A 24,573-nucleotide genomic window follows, 5' to 3' on the forward strand; every position below is an offset into this window, starting at 1 on the left:
AGTCTTAGGTCCCGGGGTGAGTTAGAGGTTGGGCAGCCCGTCCTGAAATGGACACCCGCCCCTCGCCCGGCTAGCCGGCTCCGGTGTCCGACCGGCAAGTCCACGGCCCAGAAACGCTCGCCCCTCGCTCTCCTATCTTGGCCTGTGGCGCCGAGGAATTTCTGGATGGGATAAATGATCGTGGCGGCGAGGGAGGAGGGTGGGTGACCCTATTCAAACCTCTCCTGACCTCGGGCTCGAAGCAGGCGGGCGGCCGGCTCGCAAACTTGGCACGGAGAGAGAACTAACCTGACGCCCACGTGTTTGGTTAAAAACGGACGGAGGCTTCCGGACTGTAAAATGGCTACGGAGTCAGAGACGACAGAGTTGGAGATGGTCAGCGTTATCATCACCTGAAGCAAAATCAAGGCACTGGGGTTTTGGTTTTCGTCTGTTCTTGTCTTTTTTTTTTTGTTTCTGTTTTTCCCAAACGACCCTGAATCATTTCGGATTAAAAGGAACACTGAAGCTGTGAAGGAGAGGAAAGAGGTTCTGATGAATTCTGAACAACTTACGGCTCCCGCCGCGGAGGTTAAAAAGTGCCTAAAATGTACGAACTTTGTGCAAATTACTCTTACGGCTGAAACATTCTTGAAATTACTTTCATAGACTTTTTTTTTTTTTAAAAAAAACCAACAACAAAAAAACCCTTTGACATCAATATCTCCCCCGGGGGCCGCCTACCAATAGAAAGCGGTGGCCCCGGGGAGGCCGGTCCCCACCCTCGCGGTCCCGCTACCCCAGCTCCGTCCTACTGACGGTACCGGGCGATCGCGGCCCGTCCGACTCGTCCCGCCCCAATAACCGAACCCGGACACCAGACTCTGCTGCAGCAGCGGCACACGACACCGCACGGGACGCGACGACGGCACAGAGGGAGGGCGGACCGACGGACCGACAGACGGACTGAACACTGTAACCCCGGAGGAGGGGAAGCGACGCCGCGCCGTGTTGTAAACCGGGGAGGCGGGGGTCGTCTCGGGGAAACGTACTCAAACCGACGAAGAACGGGTTACGTTTTCATGCAGCGTATAAAATCCCTTGCTCCCGCGCTCTCCTTTTATCCACACATTTACGCAGTATTTTACACAGCATCCGGGCTTGGGTTTCCGGCCGACTGGAAAGACCTCCCGCCCCATCGCCGTCGTCATCTGAAAAGTGCCGGGGGGAGGAGGGGAGAAAGCCTCTTGGACTGTATTCTTGGCATTACCGTCAGATGCGTCAATGGGCTCCGCGCGGACGGGGCCGCCGGCCGGGCATCCACACGGTGGACGGGGCCGCCGGCCCGCGGACGGCGACGGCCCCGGCCGTCGGAACCGGCCTGCCGTCCGGGGCAGGGAGGGGTCCCTCCGGCCCGCGGCCGCGACTGGGCCGCACCACCCCGCGGCCCGGCAGGCCGGGATCGTCTCCTCCTGCTGCTGGGGGCTCCTCCCGGGGTGCGCGGGCTACTGGGGCGGGACTTTGGAAGGGTCTGTCAAGCTGTCAGTCCTATGGCGGGCCAGGCGCTGCTGCTGCTGCTGCTGGTGATGGTGGTGGCTCTGCTGCAGTGGGAAAGCAGCAGAGAGGATGAGCTGAGCTGAAGGGTTTCCAGGAAGCAACCTGGATGTCTGCGAACCAAGGAAAAACACGAGATCACTCAGCCCTGCTGCAGGCGGAAAGCGCCGCCTCTCCAGGGGTCCGGAGGCCCGTGTGTGTGGCCAAAGCGTGGCCCGCGGTGTCCGTCTCCCTCGACTGTTCAATAGGGGCCAACCTGTCTCCCGCCCCCAATGCGGGGGTGCTCTCTGACAGGGAGGGAGAGTCCGTCCTCTGCCCAGGCCGAAGGCAGGCAAGGTAATTCTTGTCCCACCGCGCCCCAGTTCCCGGCCAAGACGCCGTCCCTCAGATCCATCGTCCCGGTCGGGGCCCCCGGACTCCCTTTTCCCTCTCTCCGCCTCCCTCCGCCCCCCAGCCTGGCTCCGAGACCCCCGGGGAGCAGGGGCCGGTGGCCCGGCGGGACGAGCCAAGGGGCCCCGGGGTGGCGGGAGTGGCTCCTTCGCGAGGGTTACCTGGAGGAACTGGGGCGGGGGCTGAGCGGGGGGCTGGGCCGGGGTCTGCGGCTGGGGGTCCTGCTGGCCGTGCGGCTGCGGCGGGAGGGCCAACGTGGGCGGGGGCGGCGGCGGGGCGCTCAGCGTGGGATAGGCGGTGACCACCTGCCCCATGAACATGGTGCTGGGCACCATGACTGTGCCACACGCCACGGGTGCCGTCACTAATTTGGTCACCAGCTGCTGCCCTGGAGAAAACCTGTTCCGGGGACGAAGCGGGAGCGAGCTGAGGAGCCGAACGCCCACCACCCCCCCCGGCCCCGGCCTCTTTCCTGGCAGCCGGACCCAAGCTAGACGGGGTTCCCTGGGCCCTCCCCGTTCCCATTTCTTTCCCAGGACCCCGGGTTCGGGGAAATTCAGGATTATAGCTATAACCGGACCGACAGAAAGACGCAGAAAAACAAGCACTGAGATGCCAACATTTTTCTCTTCCCTCAATTACTTCTTTACGGTATTGGTTAAGGGTTTACTATGTGCGAGGCCCTGCGCTGGCGGGGGGATGCAGCTAATCAGGATGGGACGGTCCATGTCCCAAGGGGGGCTCCCCATCCATTTTACAGGTGAGGTAACTGAGGCCCAGAGAAGTGAAGCGACTTGCCCAAAGTCACTCAGCAGACGAGTGGCGGAACGGGGATTAGAACGCAGGTCCTCCTGACTCCCGAGACTGTGTTCCAGCTACTAGACCACACTGCTCCTCGATCCATAGAGCCAGATTTTGGAGGCCTTCCCACACTCAGCCCCCTCCTTCCTCTCCTCCTCCATCCCCCCCGCCTTACCTCCTTCCCTTCCCCACAGCATCTGTATATATGTATATATGTTTGTACGGATTTATTACTCTATTTTATTTGTACATATTTATCCTATTTAGTTTATTAATATGTTTTGTTCTGTTCTCCGTCTTCCCCTTCTAGACTGTGAGTCCGCTGTTGGGTAGGGACTGTCTATATTTTGCCAACCTGGACTTCCCAAGCGCTTAGTACAGTGCTCTGCACACAGTATGCACTCAATAAATACGATTGAGTGAATGAATGAATGGCCTAAACTTCATCTGCCAGCTGGGGCCCGGACTCCAAGCATCTTGGGGTGGGCAGGGGGAGTCTGGTGGGAGTGTGAAGCCTGGCATTTAGCGTGGCTCAGTGGAAAGAGCCCGGGCTTTGGAGTCAGAGGTCATGGGTTCGAGTCTCGGCTCTGCCATATGTCCGCTGTGTGACCTTGGGGAAGTCACTTAACTTCTCGGAGCCTCAGTTACCTCATCTGTAAAATGGGGGTGATGCCTGTAAGCCCCACGTGGGACAACCTGATCACCTTGTATCCCCCCCCGGCGCTTAGAACAGTGCTTTGCACATTGTAAGCGCTTAACAAATGCCATCATTATTATTATTATTATTAGAGGGAAAAGTACCGGAGGGTTTAGCAGTGTGCCACGTCACGCTGTGGCCCAATAAAATACCCAAAAGCCTCACAACACTTAAGGGGAGCGAGGAACATGCTTGCACGCTTGCATGTGCACATACGTATACACTGTCACACACACACACCCCAATGCAGGGGGGGACACACGGGTGATTCCGGCACCATTAGCCTGTGAGCCCACTGCTGGGTAGGGACCATCTCTATATGTTGCCAACTTGTACTTCCCAAGCGCTCAGTACAGTGCTCTGCACACAGTAAGCGCTCAATAAATTCGATTGATTGATTGATTGATTAGCCGGCCCTCCCCTGGCTATCCCGTACAAGGGCCTTTGCAGTCCTGGCCTCCTCCCCGGGTCCCGAGCGGGCCGTGGCTTTCTAGTTTCTCAGCCTCTGCCCCGTGGCTGGGTCCCGGGGACGCTTCCTCCAGAGACGGCAGAACCGACCCGGCTTAGGGCCTCGGGGGCAGTAAGGGGGGTGGCCGAGGAGGCCAGCGGGGAAATCTTCTGGGGCCACCAGTGCCCGTCGGCGTGGAGGCCGAGAAGGAGCCGCCGTAGCCGAGGTGCGGGGGTTCCGGCTGCCTCGGCCCCCAGCTTCCTCTGACGGGCCTCTTCGGCCAAAATGATTCTTCCAATTAAAAAGCTGTACCCTCTCCTCTCAAAAGAGATTCCAGGGTCGGGAACTTTTGCCCCTCTCAGGCCTCTGAAGGCCTCTTTTCTCCTGAAATTCCCCGGTTGTTCAAAAACCCCACTAAAAACACTTCGCCCGCGACTACGCCAAAGAAAAAGTCTCATTGGAAGGTCGCGTGGCCCCGTGGTTGCAGCAGAGGGTTGGGAGTCAGGAGCCCTGGCTGGTAGTTCTGGCTCCGCTGCCTGCCTGCTGGGCCGCTCTGCACAGTGCTCTGCACATAGTAAGCGCTCAATAAATACGATTGATTGATTGATTTGGGCATCATCATCATCAATCGCATTTACTGAGCGCTTACTATGTGCAGAGCACTGTACCAAGCGCTTGGGAAGTACAAATTGGCATCATATAGAGACAGTCCCTACCCAAAAGTGGGCTCACAGTCTAAAAGGGGGAGACGGAGAACAAAACCAAACATACTAACAAAATAAAATAAATAGAATAGATCATCATCATCAATCGTATTTATTGAGCGCTTACTATGTGCAGAGCACTGTACCAAGCGCTTGGGAAGTACAAATTGGCAACATATAGAGACAGGTCGGGTCACTTAACCTCACTGGGCTTCACTCGGTTTTCCCATCTGTAAAACGGGGCTGAGATCCCCGCTCCTCTCTCCCTCAGGTTACGAGCTTCGGATGGGTCCAGGCCCGATCTTGTCGGCCCAGTGTCTGGGCGTTTTTATAAACGGGGCCCCCGTAAATTTCCTTCGGTTCTAGGGGAGCGATGGTTTACCTTATCGGCCTGTCCGCGGCGAAAGCGGTCACGGCCGCGGTCGGGCTGCTGTTGGGCTGAATGCCGCTGGGCAGCTGGACCACGTTCCCGGCCGCAGGCTGGGAGATGACCATAGTGTTGTACAACGGGGCGGCCAGGGTGCCGGGGCTCTGGCTGGGGAGGGATGTTGGCTGACTGGGCCCTCCGAGGACGCTCTGCTGACTCGGCTGGAAAAGAGGACGGACGGCAGGCCGGTGAGGCGCGGGCAAAGCGAGAACGAGTCGGTCCACGGCATTCGCGGAGCGAAAGGCACTGTACTGAATGCTTGGGGAGTGCGACGGCCAGGCACACGGTCCTGCCCTCAAGGAGCATCCGACTTGAAGCTGCAAGAACAAAGCCACCCGACCCATTCCGGAAGGGTGCTGAGGCGGCGGCTAATCCTGAATAACCGCTTCCCCGGAGCCGGGCCTGCCCGGGATGAGGGACGCCCAAGCGGGTCACGCCACTGGCCCTGGCGGGTGCCTGCCCTGCCAGCCAACCGGTTGGCATCTCTCGAAAGGACCCGGGGACCCTCTGCCCGGCTCCGGGAAGTCCCCACCCCCAAGCACGTCTCCTCGCCCTCACCCCCAGGGTGCCAGGCACGCTGCCTCTTGCTCCCAAACGTACTGCCGCGATTCAGGCAGTAACTTTCTACCACGACTACTTGATTTCGGTGTCCGATGGTTCCGAAAAACGGGCTTTCCCTCACTCTCTCTCAGCGCTCCCCCAAGCCGGCCGGACACCGTGCCTTACCTGGGCCGCGGGGGCCTGCAAGGGGGGCGGCGGCGGCGGCGGCTGTGCCGGGGCCTGCGCGGTGCTGCCGTGGACAGGGTTGCCCTGGATGACCTGGCCCTGCAGGCTGATGGCCGCGAGGGGCTGGCCGCCCGAGGAATTCCCCGAGGAAAGGTGCACGGAGCCCAAGTTCAATCCAGGGGCCGGCTGCTGCAGGAACATCTTAAACGACAGGCCCCAAACGGATCTGAGACGGTCTGCGGACCGCTCAAGATGGAGTCAGCAAGAGCAGACCCAGTTGGGGCCGAAGCAGTGGTTATGAGCACGGTAAGGTAACGACACCGGTGCTCCTCTATCGCCCAGTCTGCTGGAAGAACCGCCTTGCCCACCGACCGGCCACCACCCCCTTCGGGCTCCTGGTGCCCCCATGGGGACTCCTTTCCGACCGGCCTGGCACCACCCCCCTCTGTGACTTCCCCGGCCTCTCGTTGCCGGCATCCCGGCGGGAGGGATAAGCTCAGAGCTTCCCAGTCAGGGACAAAGCTGTGGTCCCCGACTCCGGGCGTACGTCCGGGGTCTGGATCGGATCTCTGAAACAGCCTGGGAATCTGGGAGTTCAGGAAGTATCCCGCTGGACTGATGAGGGCCAGTGGGCAGAAAAGGGACCACCACGGGGTTCTTCCGTGAGTGCCTCGCGTCCCGCCGGCTCTGCCTCCATTAGGCCCGGGGTGGAGGAGATGGGTGGGCAGCCGCCCACTCCAACTCAGGGAAGGTGGCTTTGGCGGCCGTCAGTTTGGTGATTCTTTGCCACCCCCCGTAAGTCCGTGAGCACGGAAGGCTAGGGCGCGGGGGCCCGGGTTTCCCGGTCAGAGTTGTCCCAGCATCCGGCAGCTGTTGGCCGGACTCGCTTTGGCTCAGAGTTGGCGACGGCCTCTCTAGGAGAGGCCGGTTCTTCCTGCCACCTCTGGCTGAGCTGAGTCTCGGCCTCGTCCCACAGGGCACCCGGAATCTCTGCCCACTGCAAAGCCCAGTGGCTGGGCAGGGGGCAAGTGGGTGGGCCTTTGGGTCCCCCCCTGCTTCCCACTTCCTACTGCTTGGGCATCCCCCACCCCGCTGGCCCAGTGGGAAGCCTGCCATTCCAACGGCGCCGTCCGGCCGAGCCGAGCGACGGGGTGCCGTCCCTGCTGCTCGGGATCACTTTGCCGGGCAACCGCCGGGTGGGCACGCTCCGGCCGGCTACGAGCGAGCTCCGCTAGGGTACAGGGTGTCGGAAGCGGCTCCGCTCCCCCGAGGGAAGCCCGGGGGGCCGGTTCATCTGCTTTCGTCTCCCCTCCGCCACCCCGAAGGGTCCGGCAGGCCTGCCCGCTACCTGCAGCCCCTGGCCGTGGACCATCTGCAGCTGCTCCTGGATCCTGCGCAGCTCCTCCTGCTGCCGGTGAATATTGGCCTCGATGACCCGCGTGCGCTGCTCCAGCTGGTCCTTCAGGTGCTGCATGGCCCCCATCTGCGCCGACAACTGGAACGCGGGCTGATGTGCCGCCGGGTGCCAGAGAGAGACGCGTACGTTTCAGCGCGGGAAAAAACCTCAGACATGGGGGACGGGAAGAACCGGCTGCTCGCCCTGCCCCGCCAGATGCCCGTTCATTCATTCAACCGTATTTACTGAGCGCTTACTGGGTGCAGAGCAGCGTACTAAGAGCTCGGGAAGTCCAAGTTGGCAACATCTAGAGACGGTCCCTACCCAACAGTGGGCTCACAGGCTCGAAGACTTCAAGCAGGGGAGGGCGGGGGTGGGCGTGAGGCGGGGTTTGGGGGTTTGCAAGGGTCCCGGGAAGGTGTTACAGGGACTGAGGGCCTCGGGGCGGGCAGAGGGGGGAAGGGGCCGAAGGTCCCGGAGCCCAGGTCACCCAGACACACAGCCAGGAGGGCTCACGCTGGCTGGGAGAGGACAGGGTCTGTGACGAGCCCCCATCCTGCGCTGACTTTTCTGGCTGGTGGTGGGAAGAGAGGAACTATTCCCCCCCCGTCCATCCTCCAACGATGGGCTACGCACCTATCTCCCCATCCCAACACTCGCAACAGCTCCATCCTGAAGGCCTGCCCATCCTCTCCTCCCCTGCTTGTTCAGGGAGTGGGGCGAGACCCAGCTGGGTGACCTTGGGCGAGTCACTTAAATTCCCTGTGCCTCCATTTCCTCAGCTGAAAAATGGGGATTACATCCACCTCCCTTCTACTTAGAACTTGAGACCTGAGTGGGACAGGGACTGTGACCTGATTATCAAGCGCTTAGTACAGTGCTCTGCACATAGTAAGCGCTCAATAAATACGATTGATGATTATCTTTGATTATATGTTGCCAGTTTGTACTTCCCAAGCGCTTAGTCCAGTGCTCTGCACACAGTAAGCGCTCAATAAATACGAATGAGGATGATTATCCTGAAGCATTCATTCATTCACTCAATCGTATTTATTGAGCGCTTACTGTGTGCAGGGCACTAGACTAAGCGCTTGGGAAGTACAAGTTGGCAACATAGAGAGACGGTCCCCACCCAACAACAGGCTCACACTCTGCCTAGTGGAAAGAGCACAGGTCTTCTAGACTGTGAGCCCCATGTTGGGTAGGGACCATCTCTATATGCTGCCAACTTGTACTTCCCAAGCGCTTAGTCCAGTGCTCTGCACACAGTAAGCGCTCAATAAATACGATTGAGCACTTAGTCCAGTGCTCTGCACACAGTAAGCGCTCAATAAATACGATTGATTGACTGATTGATAGGGACCGTCTCTATATGCTGCCAACTTGTACTTCCCAAGCACTTAGTCCAGTGCTCTGCACACAGTAAGCGCTCAATAAATACGACTGAATGAATGAAATGGGAGCCATAGGGTTCTAATCCCAGCTCTTCCAACTGCTTACTGTGTGACTCTGGGCAAGTCATTTCACTTTTCTATGCCTCGATTTTCCTCAACAGTACAATGGGGATGACATCCTACTCCCTGCTGCTTGGACTGTGAGCCCCACGTGGGAAAGGGAGTGTGTCCAATCTGATTAACCTGATTCTACCCCAGTGCTTAGAGCAACATTTGACACACAGTAAGAGCTTAAATAACAACAATGATAATATTAATAATAATAATAATAATAATGATGACCACGATCTACCGCAGGGCTTAGTGCAGTGCACGGCACATAAGCCCCCGGGCCTGGAATGCCCTCCCTCTGCCCATCCGCCAAGCTAGTTCTCTTCCTCCCTTCAAGGCCCTGCTGAGAGCTCACCTCCTCCAGGAGGCCTTCCCACACTCAGCCCCTTCCTTCCTCTCCCCCTCGTCCCCCTCTCCATCCCCCCCATCTTACCTCCTTCCCTTCCCCACAGCACCTGTATATATGTTTGTACATATTTATTACTCTATTTATTTATTTTATTTGTACATATCTATTCTATTTATTTTCTTTTGTTAGTATGTTTGGTTTTGTTCTCTCTCTCCCCCTTTTAGACTGTGAGCCCACTGTTGGGTAGGGACTGTCTCTATATGCTGCCAATTTGTACTTCCCAAGCACTTAGTACAGTGCTCTGCACATAGGAAGCGCTCAATAAATACGATTGATGATGATGATGATGATAAGCGCTTAACAAGTACCGGGATTATTACCATCATTCTTCTTCTCTGGAACTGGAGAAGATGGAACTAACGGCCCCATCGCCTTGGACATCGGATCGCCGGGCAGACGCCCCGGCTTCCGTTCGGAGCGACCGAAACAGTTCCCCCCGGACCCCCTCCCTGTCCCATCCAAGGCCTACCTGGGAGAGGCCCAGATGGGTCGGGAAAGCAGGAGCCTGGGACATGGCTGGCGAGGCTAGCGGCTGGCCCACGGACTGGGAGCTTATGGACTACAAAAACACAACACCCAGGGGGTGAGATCCGCTGGTTCATTCATTCACTCAATCGTATTTATTGAGCGCTTACCGTGTGCAGAGCACCGTACTAAGCGCTTGGGAAGTACAAGCTGGCAACATCTAGAGACGGTCCCTACCCAACAGTGGGCTCTTCCAACAAAACCGCGCGCCCGCACCAGCTCCGACGGCCCACGTGTTCCCCTGCCCTCGCCGTCCAAGACGCGGTCATTTTGCCCCGAGGGCCAAATGTCTAAAGTCTTTTAGACTGTGAGCCCACCGTTGGGTAGGGACTGTCTCTATGTGTTGCCAATTTGTACGTCCCAAGCGCTTAGTACAGTGCTCTGCACACAGTCAGCGCTCAATAAATACGATTGATGATGAATGCCCGGGAGGGCCCCCCGGCTCTCTGGAGGATTCCCGCGACAGGGCGACGGGCCCCGGCTGGACGTCGGCCTACCTGGCTGCTGAGCGATGACCGTCGGCGCGCCGTCTTCTCCGGTCCCGGGCCCTGCTGGCGCGGGGGAGTGCTCGGGGCCGCCGGGGCCTTGGTGGGGGTCGCTGAAGCCAAATCACAGAAGGATAAGGGAGAAGCAGCGGCGGAAATTCCTCCCGGCTGGGAGGGCTTTCCAAGGGGCATTTCAACCATCTTCTAATTGGGGGCGGGGGGGGCGGAGCACGGGGAACTTATCTCAAACCCAACTGATTTTTTTTTTTTTAAAGAGTTTTTTATTCCGGAAAAGTCATTTGGGTTCGGGAAGGTGGTGGGCTCTTTCTAAGTGTGGTTTGAAAGAGTTGGTTATCTTCCAACGGGCATCTCGACCAACCAATCAATGGTATTTACTGAGAGCTTACTGTGTGCACAGCACTGTACTAAGCATGTGGGGGAATTCAAATACGGCAGATTTGGTCGACACGATCCCAGGCCTGCCTCTGGCCTGGACCCCCCTCCCTCTTCACATCCGACAATCGCTCTCCCCACCTTCGAAGCCTTGACAGCACTTCTCCGAGAGGCCTTCCCTGACTTAGTCCTCATTTCCTCTTCTCCCACTCCCTTCCGTGCCGCCTTCATTTTCGGATTTCCACCCTACATCCACCCCTTCCTCAGCCTCACAGCAATTCCGTACATCTCCGTCATTTACCGATTCATATTCACGTCTGTCTTCCCCTCTAGACTGTAAGCTCATCGTGGACGGGGAACATTTCTACCGACTCCATTAGACTGCACTCTCCCAAACACTTAGTAGCGCTCTGCAGACAGAGAGTGTTTAGTAAATATGACTGATTGATCCCTGCTTTCAAGGAGCTTACAATCTAGCCGAGTATCTGCTCTCTACTCAGTAGCTAGACCAAGCCCCGGATCTTTAAGGAAGCGTCGAAATTCATAACCGTGGTGAAACTGTCAGAGTCTGAAAATGATTAGAAGAAAGCTCTCCTTCCCTGAAAAGTTTCCTCAGGCCCTGACAGATACCCGAGACAAACTTGAAGAGTTTCCTCAGGCCCTGACAGATACTCAAGACCAAGCCCTGGATCTTTAAGGAAGCATCGAAATTCATAACCGTCGTGAAACTGTCAGAGTCTGAAAATGATTCGAGGAAAGCTCTCCATCCCTGAAGTTTCCTCCGGCCCTGACAGATACCCGAGACAAACTTGAAGAGTTTCCTCAGGCCCTGACAGATACTCAAGACAAACTGCTTTCATCCTGGTGCACTTACAAGGAGGAAAGCTCTCCTTCCCTGAAGTTTCCTCCGGCCCTGACAGATACCCGAGACAAACCTGAAAAGTTTCCTCAGGCCCTGACAGATACCCGAGACAAACTTGAAAAGTTTCCTCAGGCCCTGACAGATACTCAAGACCAAGCCCCGGATCTTTAAGGAAGCATCGAAATTCATAACCGTCGTGAAACTGTCAGAGTCTGAAAATGATTCGAGGAAAGCTCTCCTTCCCTGAAGTTTCCTCCGGCCCTGACAGGTACCCGAGACAAACTTGAAGTTTCCTCAGGCCCTGACAGATACTCAAGACAAACTGCTTTCATCCCGGTGCACTTACAAGGAGGAAAGCTCTCCTTCCCTGAAGTTTCCTCCGGCCCTGACAGATACCCGAGACAAACTTGAAAAGTTTCCTCAGGCCCTGACAGATACTCAAGACCAAGCCCCGGATCTTTAAGGAAGCATCGAAATTCATAACCGTCGTGAAACTATCAGAGTCTGAAAATGATTCGAGGAAAGCTCTCCTTCCCTGAAGTTTCCTCCGGCCCTGACAGATACCCGAGACAAACTTGAAGAGTTTCCTCAGGCCCTGACAGATACTCAAGACCAAGCCCCGGATCTTTAAGGAAGCATCGAAATTCATAACCGTCGTGAAACTATCAGAGTCTGAAAATGATTCGAGGAAAGCTCTCCTTCCCTGAAGTTTCCTCCGGCCCTGACAGATACCCGAGACAAACCTGAAAAGTTTCCTCAGGCCCTGACAGATACCCGAGACAAACTTGAAAAGTTTCCTCAGGCCCTGACAGATACTCAAGACCAAGGCCCGGATCTTTAAGGAAGCATCGAAATTCATAACTGTCGTGAAACTGTCAGAGTCTGAAAATGATTCGAGGAAAGCTCTCCTTCCCTGAAGTTTCCTCCGGCCCTGACAGATACCCGAGACAAACCTGAAAAGTTTCCTCAAGCCCTGACAGATACTCAAGACAAACTGCTTTCATCCGGGTGCACCTACAAGGAGGAAAGCTCTCCTTCCCTGAAGTTTCCTCCGGCCCTGACAGATACCCGAGACAAACCTGAAAAGTTTCCTCAGGCCCTGACAGATACCCGAGACAAACTTGAAGAGTTTCCTCAGGCCCTGACAGATACTCAAGACCAAGCCCCGGATCTTTAAGGAAGCATCGAAATTCATAACCGTCGTGAAACTGTCAGAGTCTGAAAATGATTCGAGGAAAGCTCTCCTTCCCTGAAGTTTCCTCCGGCCCTGACAGATACCCAAGACAAACCTGAAGAGTTTCCTCAGGCCCTGACAGATACTCAAGACAAACTGCTTTCATCCTGGTGCACTTACAAGGAGGAAAGCTCTCCTTCCCTGAAATTTCCTCCGGCCCTGACAGATACCCGAGACAAACCTGAAAAGTTTCCTCAGGCCCTGACAGATACTCAAGACAAACTGCTTTCATCCTGGTGCACTTACAAGGAGGAAAGCTCTCCTTCCCTGAAGTTTCCTCCGGCCCTGAAAGATACCCGAGACAAACCTGAAAAGTTTCCTCAGGCCCTGACAGATACCCGAGACAAACTTGAAAAGTTTCCTCAGGCCCTGACAGATACTCAAGACCAAGGCCCGGATCTTTAAGGAAGCATCGAAATTCATAACCGTCGTGAAACTGTCAGAGTCTGAAAATGATTCGAGGAAAGCTCTCCTTCCCTGAAGTTTCCTCCGGCCCTGACAGATACCCGAGACAAACTTGAAGAGTTTCCTCAGGCCCTGACAGATACTCAAGACCAAGCCCCGGATCTTTAAGGAAGCATCGAAATTCATAACCGTCGTGAAACTGTCAGAGTCTGAAAACGATTCGAGGAAAGCTCTCCTTCCCTGAAGCTTCCTCCGGCCCTGACAGATACCCGAGACAAACCTGAAGAGTTTCCTCAGGCCCTGACAGATACTCAAGACCAAGGCCCGGATCTTTAAGGAAGCATCGAAATTCATAACCGTCGTGAAACTGTCAGAGTCTGAAAATGATTAGAGGAAAGCTCTCCTTCCCTGAAGTTTCCTCAGGCCCTGACAGATACCCAAGACAAACTTGAAGAGTTTCCTCAGGCCCTGACAGATACTCAAGACAAACTGCTTTCATCCTGGTGCACTTACAAGGAGGAAAGCTCTCCTTCCCTGAAGTTTCCTCCGGCCCTGACAGATACCCGAGACAAACCTGAAAAGTTTCCTCAGGCCCTGACAGATACCCGAGACAAACTTGAAAAGTTTCCTCAGGCCCTGACAGATACTCAAGACCAAGCCCCGGATCTTTAAGGAAGCATCAAAATTCATAACCGTCGTGAAACTATCAGAGTCTGAAAATGATTAGAGGAAAGCTCTCCTTCCCTGAAGTTTCCTCAGGCCCTGATAGATACCCGAGACAAACTTGAAGAGTTTCCTCAGGCCCTGACAGATACTCAAGACCAAGCCCCGGATCTTTAAGGAAGCATCGAAATTCATAACCATCGTGAAACTGTCAGAGTCTGAAAATGATTCGAGGAAAGCTCTCCTTCCCTGAAGTTTCCTCCGGCCCTCACAGATACCCGAGACAAACTTGAAGAGTTTCCTCAGGCCTTGACAGATACTCAAGACGAACTGCTTTCATCCTGGTGCACTTACAAGGAGGAAAGCTCTCCTTCCCTGAAGTTTCCTCCGGCCCTGACAGATACCCGAGACAAACATGAAAAGTTTCCTCAGGCCCTGACAGATACCCGAGACAAACTTGAAAAGTTTCCTCAGGCCCTGACAGATACTCAAGACCAAGCCCCGGATCTTTAAGGAAGCATCGAAATTCATAACCGTCGTGAAACTGTCAGAGTCTGAAAATGATTCGAGGAAAGCTCTCCTTCCCTGAAGTTTCCTCCGGCCCTGACAGATACCCAAGACAAACCTGAAGAGTTTCCTCAGGCCCTGACAGATACTCAAGACAAACTGCTTTCATCCTGGTGCACTTACAAGGAGGAAAGCTCTCCTTCCCTGAAATTTCCTCCGGCCCTGACAGATACCCGAGACAAACCTGAAAAGTTTCCTCAGGCCCTGACAGATACTCAAGACAAACTGCTTTCATCCCGGTGCACTTACAAGGAGGAAAGCTCTCCTTCCCTGAAGTTTCCTCCGGCCCTGACAGATACCCGAGACAAACCTGAAAAGTTTCCTCAGGCCCTGACAGATACCCGAGACAAACTTGAAAAGTTTCCTCAGGCCCTGACAGATACTCAAGACCAAGCCCCGGATCTTTAAGGAAGCATCGAAATTCATAACCGTCATGAAACTGTCAAGAGTCTGAAAATGATTCGAGGAAAGCTCTCCTTCCCTGAAGTTTCCTCAGGCCCTGACAGATACCCGAGACAAACTTGAAAAGTTTCCTCAGGCCCTGACAGATACTCAAGACCAAGCCCCGGATCTTCAAGGAAGCATCGAAATTCATAACCGTCGTGAAACTGTCAGAGTCTGAAAATGATTCGAGGAAAGCTCTCCTTCCCTGAAGTTTCCTCCGGCCCTGACAGATACCCGAGACAAACTTGAAGAGTTTCCTCAGGCCCTGACAGATACTCAAGACCAAGGCCCGGATCTTTAAGGAAGCATCGAAATTCATAACCGTCGTGAAACTGTCAGAGTCTGAAAATGATTAGAGGAAAGCTCTCCTTCCCTGAAGTTTCCTCAGGCCCTGACAGATACCCGAGACAAACTTGAAAAGTTTCCTCAGGCCCTGACAGATACTCAAGACCAAGCCCTGGATCTTTAAGGAAGCATCGAAATTCATAACCGTCGTGAAACTGTCAGAGTCTGAAAATGATTCGAGGAAAGCTCTCCTTCCCTGAAGTTTCCTCCGGCCCTGACAGATACCCAAGACAAACTTGAAGAGTTTCCTCAGGCCCTGACAGATACTCAAGACAAACTGCTTTCATCCTGGTGCACTTACAAGGAGGAAAGCTCTCCTTCCCTGAAGTTTCCTCCGGCCCTGACAGATACCCGAGACAAACCTGAAAAGTTTCCTCAGGCCCTGACAGATACCCGAGACAAACTTGAAAAGTTTCCTCAGGCCCTGACAGATACTCAAGACCAAGGCCCGGATCTTTAAGGAAGCATCGAAATTCATAACCGTCGTGAAACTGTCAGAGTCTGAAAATGATTCGAGGAAAGCTCTCCTTCCCTGAAGTTTCCTCCGGCCCTCACAGATACCCGAGACAAACTTGAAGAGTTTCCTCAGGCCCTGACAGATACTCAAGACAAACTGCTTTCATCCTGGTGCACTTACAAGGAGGAAAGCTCTCCTTCCCTGAAGTTTCCTCCGGCCCTGACAGATACCCGAGACAAACCTGAAAAGTTTCCTCAGGCCCTGACAGATACCCGAGACAAACTTGAAGAGTTTCCTCAGGCCCTGACAGATACTCAAGACCAAGCCCCAGATCTTTAAGGAAGCATCGAAATTCATAACCGTCGTGAAACTATCAGAGTCTGAAAATGATCAGAGGAAAGCTCTCCTTCCCTGAAGTTTCCTCCGGCCCTGACAGATACCCGAGACAAACCTGAAAAGTTTCCTCAGGCCCTGACAGATACTCAAGACAAACTGCTTTCATCCTGGTGCACTTACAAGGAGGAAAGCTCTCCTTCCCTGAAGTTTCCTCCGGCCCTGACTGATACCCGAGACAAACCTGAAGAGTTTCCTCAGGCCCTGACAGATACTCAAGACAAACTGCTTTCATCCTGGTGCACTTACAAGGAGGGTCTGAGACCGCAGTGTGAGATGACTTCCTAGAGCTCCTGGACGAGGCGGAAGGGGTCGGACTGCGATCAAATCTTTCCAAAGCTTCTTTGAGACTGACCGTGTTGATTCGGTTCTCAGACCCGGAGTCTTGGCTCTGCGGGGGGGACAGAGAATGATGATTTCTGAAATACGGGCTCCCTCCCAACCCCTCAGATAATAACAATAATAATAATATTTGTTAAGCGCGTACTATGTGCCAAACACTGTACTAATCACAGGGTAAATGCCAGACAATCAGGTCCCACATGGGGCTCACAGGCTAGGGAGAATAGGTATCGAATCCCCAATTCTGCATATGAAGGAACTGAGGCACGGAGAAGTGAAGTGGCTTGCTCACGGTGACACAGCACCTGTATATATGTATATATGTGTGTACATATTTATTACTCTATTTATTTATTTTACTTGCACGTATTATTGTTAGCATGTTTGGTTTTGTTCTCTGTCTCCCCCTTTTAGACCGTGAGCCCACTGCTGGGTAGGGACTGTCTCTATATGTTGCCAACTTGTACTTCCCAAGCGCTTAGTACAGTGCTCTGCACATAGTAAGCGCTCAATAAATACGACTGATGATGATGACAGCAGGTACGTGGAGTAGCCAGGATTAGAATCGAGGTCCCCTCGAATTCCAGACCCAGACTCTTTTCGCTGTGCCACGCTGCTACGCAGAGAAGCGGCGTGGCTCAGTGGAAAGAGCCCGGGCTTTGGAGTCGGAGGTCATGGGTTCGAATCCCAGCTCCACCAACTGTCGGCTGTGTGACTTTGGGCAAGTCACTTCACTTCTTTGGGCCTCAGTTACCTCATCTGGAAAATGGGGATTAAGACTGTGAGCCCCCCGTGGGACCACCCGATCACCTTGTAACCTCCCCAGCGCTTAGAAGAGTGCTTTGCACACAGTAAGCGCTTAATAAATGCCATCATTATTATTATTATTATATCAAACTACATGTGAATCGGTCTGGCAAGGGGTACCTGCCCACGCATTAACGCTCGCTTCATTTTCCTCACCAAGCTATTGGGCCCAACACTGCTTGAGCTGGCTTTACGATATTCAAAAAAAACCCCCAAAACCCCAGAAAACAACAGCAGCAACACAAAACCAAGGCCCATGCTTTCATGGTCCAGCACTGAAGTAGTAACAAAGACCCCGATTCTTGCAGCTGGTTTGTGGCCATTTCCTGAGGGCACTAGCCCCCCAAGCCTCTGCGAGGAACGGAGGGGTGGGAGAGGATGGGTCCCTTTGCACAGCCCTGGACCCGCGAGGAGGAGGCAGGGCGGTTTCTCCAGCCGGTCGTTTCCACCTCAACAATGACCCCTTCCCCCTTTAAGACCGTGAGCCCACTGTTGGGTAGGGACTGTCTCTATATGTTGCCAATTTGTACTTCCCAAGCGCTTAGTACAGTGCTCTGCACACAGTAAGCGCTCAATAAATACGATTGATGATGATGACCCGCTACAGGGCGCCCGGGAGATGGGCGCGACCCGATCCGACTGTGAGGACGTGGGAAATGCATCGCTCTGGCTTTCCAGGCTGGTTGGTGCGGGCACTTGGGGCTCGGGAAAGGGAGGCAGGAACGGTTCTGATCCGAGCCCACCCACGTGCGTGCTGAGCTTCCCCCCGGGTCCGCCTGCTGAAATTCCGGCTGAAAACGCTCCAAGGACTAGGGAAGCCTCGGGGAAAAATCCTCTCTGGGATCAACGGAGGCTGTCACCGTCCCCGTTTCACCCCAACCTGGAGGTCATCATCATCAATCGTATTTATTGAGCGCTTACTATGTGCAGAGCACTGTACTAAGCGCTTGGGAAGTACAAATTGGCAACATCTAGAGACAGTCCCTACCCAACAGTGGGCTCACAGTCTAAAAGGGGGAGACAGAGAACAAAACCAAACATACTAACAAAATAAAATAAATAGAATAGATATGTGCAAGTAAAATAGAGTAATAAATATGTACAAACATGTATACATATATACAGGTGCTGTGGGGAAGGGAAGGAGGTAAGATGTGGGGGATGGAGAGGGGGACGAGGGGGAGAGGAAGGAAGGGGCTGAGTGTGGGAAGGCCTCCTGGAGGAGGTGAGCTCTCAGTAGGGCCTTGAAGGGAGGAAGAGAGCGAGCTTGGCGGATGGGCAGAGGGAGGGCATTCCAGGCCCGGGGGATGACGTGGGCCGGGGGTCGATGGCGGGACAGGTGAGAGCGAGGTACGGGGAGGAGATTAGTGGCAGAGGAGCGGAGGGTGCGGGCTGGGCTGGAGAAGGAGAGAAGGGAGTTGAGGTAGGAGGGGGCGAGGTGATGGATGGACAGCCTTGAAGCCCAGGGTGAGGAGTTTCTGCCTGATGCGCAGATTGATTGGTAGCCACTGGAGTTTTTTGAGGAGGGGAGTGATATGCCCAGAGTGTTTCTGGACAAAGATAATCCGGGAAGCAGCATGAAGTATGGATTGAAGGGGAGAGAGACACGAGGATGGGAGATCAGAGAGAAGGCTGGTGCAGTAGTCCAGACGGGATAGGATGAGAGCTTGAATGAGCAGGGTAGTGGTATGGATGGAGAGGAAAGGGCGGATCTTGGCAATGTTGCGGAGCTGAGACCGGCAGGTTTTGGTGACGGCTTGGATGTGAGGGGTGAACGAGAGAGCGGAGTCGAGGATGACACCAAGGTTGCGGGCTTGTGAGACGGGAAGGTACCTCCAAACCCTCCCTTGACCCCCGTGACTCAATCTCCCCTTGCATCCCGGCCCGCCCAGCCGCTCCCACCCCGCCAGCGGGTCCTGAGTCCAAATCATTCGCATCTCCTCCCCAGGAGCCTCCCCTGGTGAGGACCCGTCTCCCCTCGCAACAGTGAAACCGGCTGAGCGAGAACCTGGCCGACTTCCCCACAGAAGTCCCGGGAATGCTCAGAAACGCACTTTGTCCGCCGCTATCTCGGGAAGGGACTCTTCGATGCCGAGTTCTCGTCGCCTTTCTGCTCTAACTTCTGCGTAACTGAAAAAGAAGAGTTCACGCGTCAGGGTCGACGGGGTGCACTACTGGCCCTGGTTTCAAGAGAAAAGCAGCGTGGCCTGTGTGACTTTGGGCGGATCATTTAACTGCTCTGTGCCTCAGTTACCTCAGCTGGAAAATGGGGATTAAAACTGGGAGCCCCATGCAGGACACTGACTGTGGCCTACCTGATTTTCCTCTATCCCAGTGCTTAATACAGTGCCTGGCACGCAGTAATTGCTTAACAAAAACCAAGAAATAAAAAAAAGGACAAGCTGGCAAAAGTGCTTCAGCAAATCCCTGAAGGAATTGGTAAGGCTTTTTATACCTGCACTCCACATGCCACCTTTTCACTCATTCATTCGATCGTATGTATTGAGCGCTTACTGTGTGCAGAGCACTGTACTAAGCGCTTGGGAAGTCCAAGTTGGTAACATATAGAGACGGTCCCTACCCAACAGCGGGCTCACAGTCTAGAAGGGGGAGACGGACAACAAAACAAAACATATTAACAAAATAAAATAAAGAGAATAAATATGTACAAATAAAATAAATAAATAGAGTAATAAATACATACAAACATATATACAGGTGCTGTGGGGAGGGGAAGGAGGTAAGGCAGGGGGATGGGGAGGGGGAGGAAGGGGAGAGGAATCCTATTTAAGGCAAATCCACCTCTCACAAATAATATTAATAATAATAATAATAATAATATTTGGCTTGGAACTCACGAGGATGTAAACTCACGGTACCTAAGAGTAACAGCATAACTGACTGAAGACTGTAAGCTCTCTGTGGGCACGGGACGTGTCCACCGACTTTGTTGTAGTCTCCTGAGCATTTAGTACAGTGCTCTGCATCCGATGAGCGCTCAATAAGCGTGACTGATTGAGCTAAATGATGCAAAATGTTAGCAGCTAAATAGGAACGAGGAACCCCCAGGCTTGGAAGCAGGAAGCACTCTGGGACAAATCTTGTATACTCTATTACTTCAGCATCATCAATCGTATTTATTGAGCGCTTCCTGTGTGCAGAGCACTGTACTAAGCGCTTGGGAAGTCCAAGTTGGCAACATATAGAGACAGTCCCTACCCAACAGCGGGCTCACATTACTTGTTCCTCCCTGCATTTCAGTACACCTCCCCGTTGGACTGTGAGTGAACCGAGGGCAGGGATCATCAATCAATCAATCAATCGTATTTATTGAGCGCTTACTGTGTGCAGAGCACTGTACTAAGTGCTTGGGAAGTCCAAGTTGGCAACATATAGAGGCAGTCCCTACCCAACAGTGGGCTCACATTACTTGTTCCTCCCTGCATTTCAGTACACCTCCCCGTTGGACTGCTAGGGAACCGAGGGCAGGGATCATCAATCAATCAATCAATCAATCAATCAATCCAATCGTATTTATTGAGCGCTTACTGTGTGCAGAGCACTGTACTAAGCGCTTGGGAAGTCCAAGTTGGCAACATATAGAGACAGTCCCTACCCAACAGTGGGCTCACAGTCTAAAAGGGGGAGACGGGATCATGTCTGGTAACTCTGTTGTCCGCTCCCATGTGCAGAGTACAGTGCTCTGGATGCAATAGGAGCTCAGTACATACTCCTGACTGGTGAGGCGTGGGAAAAGGGATGGCAGTGGGCCTGGGGGACGGCAGGAGCCAAGTGCCCACTGACAAATGGTCCGGGGGCTGAGCTCAGGCCCGGGCTGGCTCCGACCTCCTTCAGAACTGGAACCCAGATCCTTCTTCCCATCACCTCTCCCGTCGGGCTCCTGAGTGGCTCCCGGTTCAGAGGAGGTTAGCACAGCAAAGGATGGGGAGAGTGATGGTCGTCCGAGAGCCCCTCAGGGGCCGAAGCAGCCCACTCTGGCCGGCGGACGGTAGGGTCCCTGGAGTGGACTTGGCTGTTATATCAATCAATCAATCGTATTTATTGAGCGCTTACTGTGTGCAGAGCACTGGACTAAGCGCTTGGGAAGTACAAGTCGGCAATACTGTCCTCTCCCAAGTGCTTCGTACGGTGCTCTGCACATAGTAAGCGCTCAATAAATACAAACGATTGACGGGTCGCTCCTCACCGATATCTGTGGCTTCGACACAGTTCCCTCACTACCAGCTATGCAAACAAGTCTTGCACTGAAAATGCCCAGGGTGACGACGTCTTCGGGGCGCAGTCGGCCTTTTCACGCTAGCGGAAACCACGGCGCCTCGTCCCCGGGGTACGGGGCTCTTACCTCACTACCGTGTGCGTGCAGACGATGAACTCCGGCCGGGAATTCCACTGATGGTAGGTGATGTAGTAATGGGTCTGGAGCCAAATCCACTGTTGTCCTTTTGTCAGAAACCTGTAATAACACGACTTGCCTTTCCCGTATTGCATTACTGAAACACAAACAAAAGAGGTCTTGATTCGCACTCAACTGCAGCACACGGAACCGGCTGCCACTCAGAGACCAATCTTCCTGATTAAATCTCCGGGACCGGGCCTCTCCCTGACATCAAAGTAATCTCTTGTCAAGCCCAGGAGCCACCCCACAGGGGCTCAAGTGGTGCCTGAGCCCTTTATTTGCCACACCTGTCATCAGCTCGAGGGGTCGCGTCGCCGATCTCCATCACCGACTCTACTCAATCATATTTATTGAGCGCTTACTATGTGCAGAGCACTGTACTAAGCGCTTGGGAAGTACAAGTTGGCAACATATAGAGACGGTCCCTACCCAACACTGGGCTCACAGTCTAAAAGGGGGAGACGGAGGACAAAACCAACCATACTAACAAAATAAAATAAATAGAATAGATATGTACAAGTAAAATAGAGTAATAAATATGTACAAACATATATCCATAAATACAGGTGCTGTGGGGAAGGGAAGGAGGTAAGATGGGGGGGATGGAGAGGGGGACGAGGGGGAGAGGAAGGAAGGGACTCAGTCTGGGAAGGCCTCCTGGAGGAGGTGAGCTCTCAGCAGGGACTCTAAGAGCGGAGAGCAAAGCGTGGCCGTACCTGCCGCTCCCGGCAGCCTCAGCTCCCCTCTAATTATTAAGAATCCTGGAGCTGGGATGAGAGGTCATCGGGGACAGCCACCCGGCTCCAGGCAGGTGAGTGGCGAACCCTCTACTTTCCTCTCCATCCGAACTGCTACGACCTTAATCTGATCACTCATCCTATAATAATAATGACGGCATTTGTTAAGCGCTTACTATGTGCAAAGCACGGTTCTAAGCGCTGGGGGGATACAATGGGATCAAGTTGTCCCACGTGGGGCTCACAGTCTCAATCCTCATTTTACAGATGAGGCAACTGAGGCTCAGAGAAGCTAAGTGACTTGCCCGTCTGACCTGGATTACCGCATCAGCCCCCTTGCTGACCTCCCTGCCTCCTGTCTCTCCCCACTCCGGTCCACACTTCACTCTGCCGCCCGGATCATTTTTCGACCAAAACGTTCAGGATGTGTCACCCCGCTCTTCAACAAATTCCAGTGGCCGCCCGTCCACCTAAACGTCAAAAAACTCCTCACCATTGACTTCACAGCAGTCCACCACTTCGCCCGCTCCTGACTTCACTTCTCTCCCACAACCCAGCCTGCGTACTTCGCTCCTCTAGTGCTAAACTTCCCACTGTGGCTCGATCTCGCCGCCGACCCCTAGGCCACCTCCCGCCTCTTGCCTGGAAAGCCCTCCCTCCTCAAATCCGACAATTACTCTTCCCCTCTTCAAAGCCTTATTGAATAATAATAATAATAACGGCATTTGTTAAGCGCTTACTGTGTGCAGGGCACTGTTCTAAGCGCTGGGGGGGATACAAGGTGATTAAGTCGTCCCACGTGGGGCTCACGGTCTTAATCCCCATTTTACAGATGGGGTAACCGAGGCTCAGAGAAGTTAAGTGACTTGCCCAAGGTCACACAGCAGACATGTGGTGGAGTGGGGATTCGAACCCATGACCTCGGACTCCAAAGCCCGTGCTCTTTCCATTGAGCCACGCTGCTTCTCCGATTGATTGAAGGCACAATCCTTTCCCTTTTTCTCTATCTAGTCCTCATAAAAAAAGGAACAACTGTAGAAGGCTTTTAATCCAAAACCCCCAAACCTCCCTATTTTTAAAATGAAAATCACTCTCCCCAAGTGAAGCCAGCAAGAGCAAGCGCTCTTCGCTTCGCTCTTCTCCGCTGATTGAAGGCACATCTCCTCCGAGAGGGCTTTCCAGATTAAGCCCCCCTTTTCCTCTTCTACCACTCCTTTCTGCGTCGCCCTGACTTGCCCCCTTTTTTCTCCCCCCTTTCCCACCCCCACAGCACTTATGTACATATCTATAATTTATTTAGTTGTATTGATGTCTCTCTCCTCGCCTCCAGATTGTAAACTCATCGTGGGCAGGAAATACGTCTGTTTATTGTTGTATTGCACTCTTCCAAGCACTTAGTACAGTGCTCTGAACAGTAAGTGCTCAATAAACACGACTGAATAAATAAAGGAATAATCAGTCCATCCCAGTGGAGTGTCTCCAGGTTAGAGATGCCAAACTCCTGTGGCAGCCTATTCTCCTGTTGGGTGATTGTGAGAGTCTCAAGAAAACCTTCCTACGTCCAAACCAAATCCCTCCTGCTTAAATTTCCACCCAAGTAGTATCGTCTAGTGGATAGAACAGGGGTTGGGAGTCAGCAGGCCCTGGCTTCAAATCCCGGCTCTGTCATTTGTCTGCTGTGTGAAGTTGGGCAAGTCACTCAACTTCTCCGGGCCTCGGTTACCCCATCTGTAAAATGGGGATTGAGACTGTGAGCCCCGTGTGGGACACGGATTGTGTCCAACCTGATTAGTTCGTCTCTACCCCAGTGCTTAAAACAGTGCCTACCACATAGTAAGCGCTTAAACAAATATGATAAAGAACGACAATGGTCCTCCGGCCCACACTCGGTGGCTCTGGAGGATGGCAGGCTGGCATCCCCCCCCCGACATAAACACCCACACGTGTGGGAAGATGGTTTTCAGGGACCCCGACCCTCCTGTTCTCCAGATGAAACAACCTCAATCAATCAATCGATCGTATTTATTGAGCGCTTACTGTGTGCAGAGCACTGTACTAAGCGCTTGGGAAGTACAAGTCGGCAACACATAGAGACAGTCCCTACCCTTTCACCTCGTTCCAACCCTTCAATCGGTCTCTAAACTCTCCGTTGGATCTCCCTCTAAACCGTGACCTTGTCTTGGGCAGGGTAAGGGTCTACCGACTCCGGTCTACCGTACTCTCCCAAACGCTTAGTATGGTGCTCTGCATTCATTCATTCATTCAATCGTATTTATTGAGCGCTTACTGTGTGCACAGCACTGGACTAGGCGCTTGGGAAGGACAAGTCAGCAACAGATAGAGACGGTCCCTACCCAACAACGGGCTCACAGTCTAGAAGGGGGAGACAGACAACAAAACAAAACACGTAGACAGGTGTCAAAATCGTCAGAATAAATAGAATTATAGCTATTACGCACAT

At 53.6% G+C, this 24,573-nt stretch overlaps 1 protein-coding gene across 1 annotated transcript in view; it reads right to left on the bottom strand.

Annotated features, from left to right (window-relative positions):
• Positions 1-1,468: 1,468 nt before the first annotated feature.
• Positions 1,469-24,573, bottom strand: part of CLOCK (clock circadian regulator) — a 90,358-nt gene continuing 67,253 nt past the window's right edge. The window contains exons 15-24 of the mRNA XM_038769294.1: positions 21,322-21,469; positions 19,013-19,088; positions 16,059-16,200; positions 10,059-10,159; positions 9,506-9,595; positions 7,075-7,233; positions 5,727-5,927; positions 4,956-5,161; positions 2,085-2,322; positions 1,469-1,646 (exon numbers count right to left, since the gene is read on the bottom strand). Of these exons, the coding sequence (XP_038625222.1) occupies positions 1,485-1,646; positions 2,085-2,322; positions 4,956-5,161; positions 5,727-5,927; positions 7,075-7,233; positions 9,506-9,595; positions 10,059-10,159; positions 16,059-16,200; positions 19,013-19,088; positions 21,322-21,469 (1,523 nt within the window). The 3' untranslated portion in view covers positions 1,469-1,484. The remainder of the gene's footprint in view (positions 1,647-2,084; positions 2,323-4,955; positions 5,162-5,726; positions 5,928-7,074; positions 7,234-9,505; positions 9,596-10,058; positions 10,160-16,058; positions 16,201-19,012; positions 19,089-21,321; positions 21,470-24,573) is intronic.

This window comes from Tachyglossus aculeatus, chromosome X5 (assembly GCF_015852505.1).
Source record: "Tachyglossus aculeatus isolate mTacAcu1 chromosome X5, mTacAcu1.pri, whole genome shotgun sequence".
Lineage (NCBI taxonomy): Eukaryota > Metazoa > Chordata > Mammalia > Monotremata > Tachyglossidae > Tachyglossus > Tachyglossus aculeatus.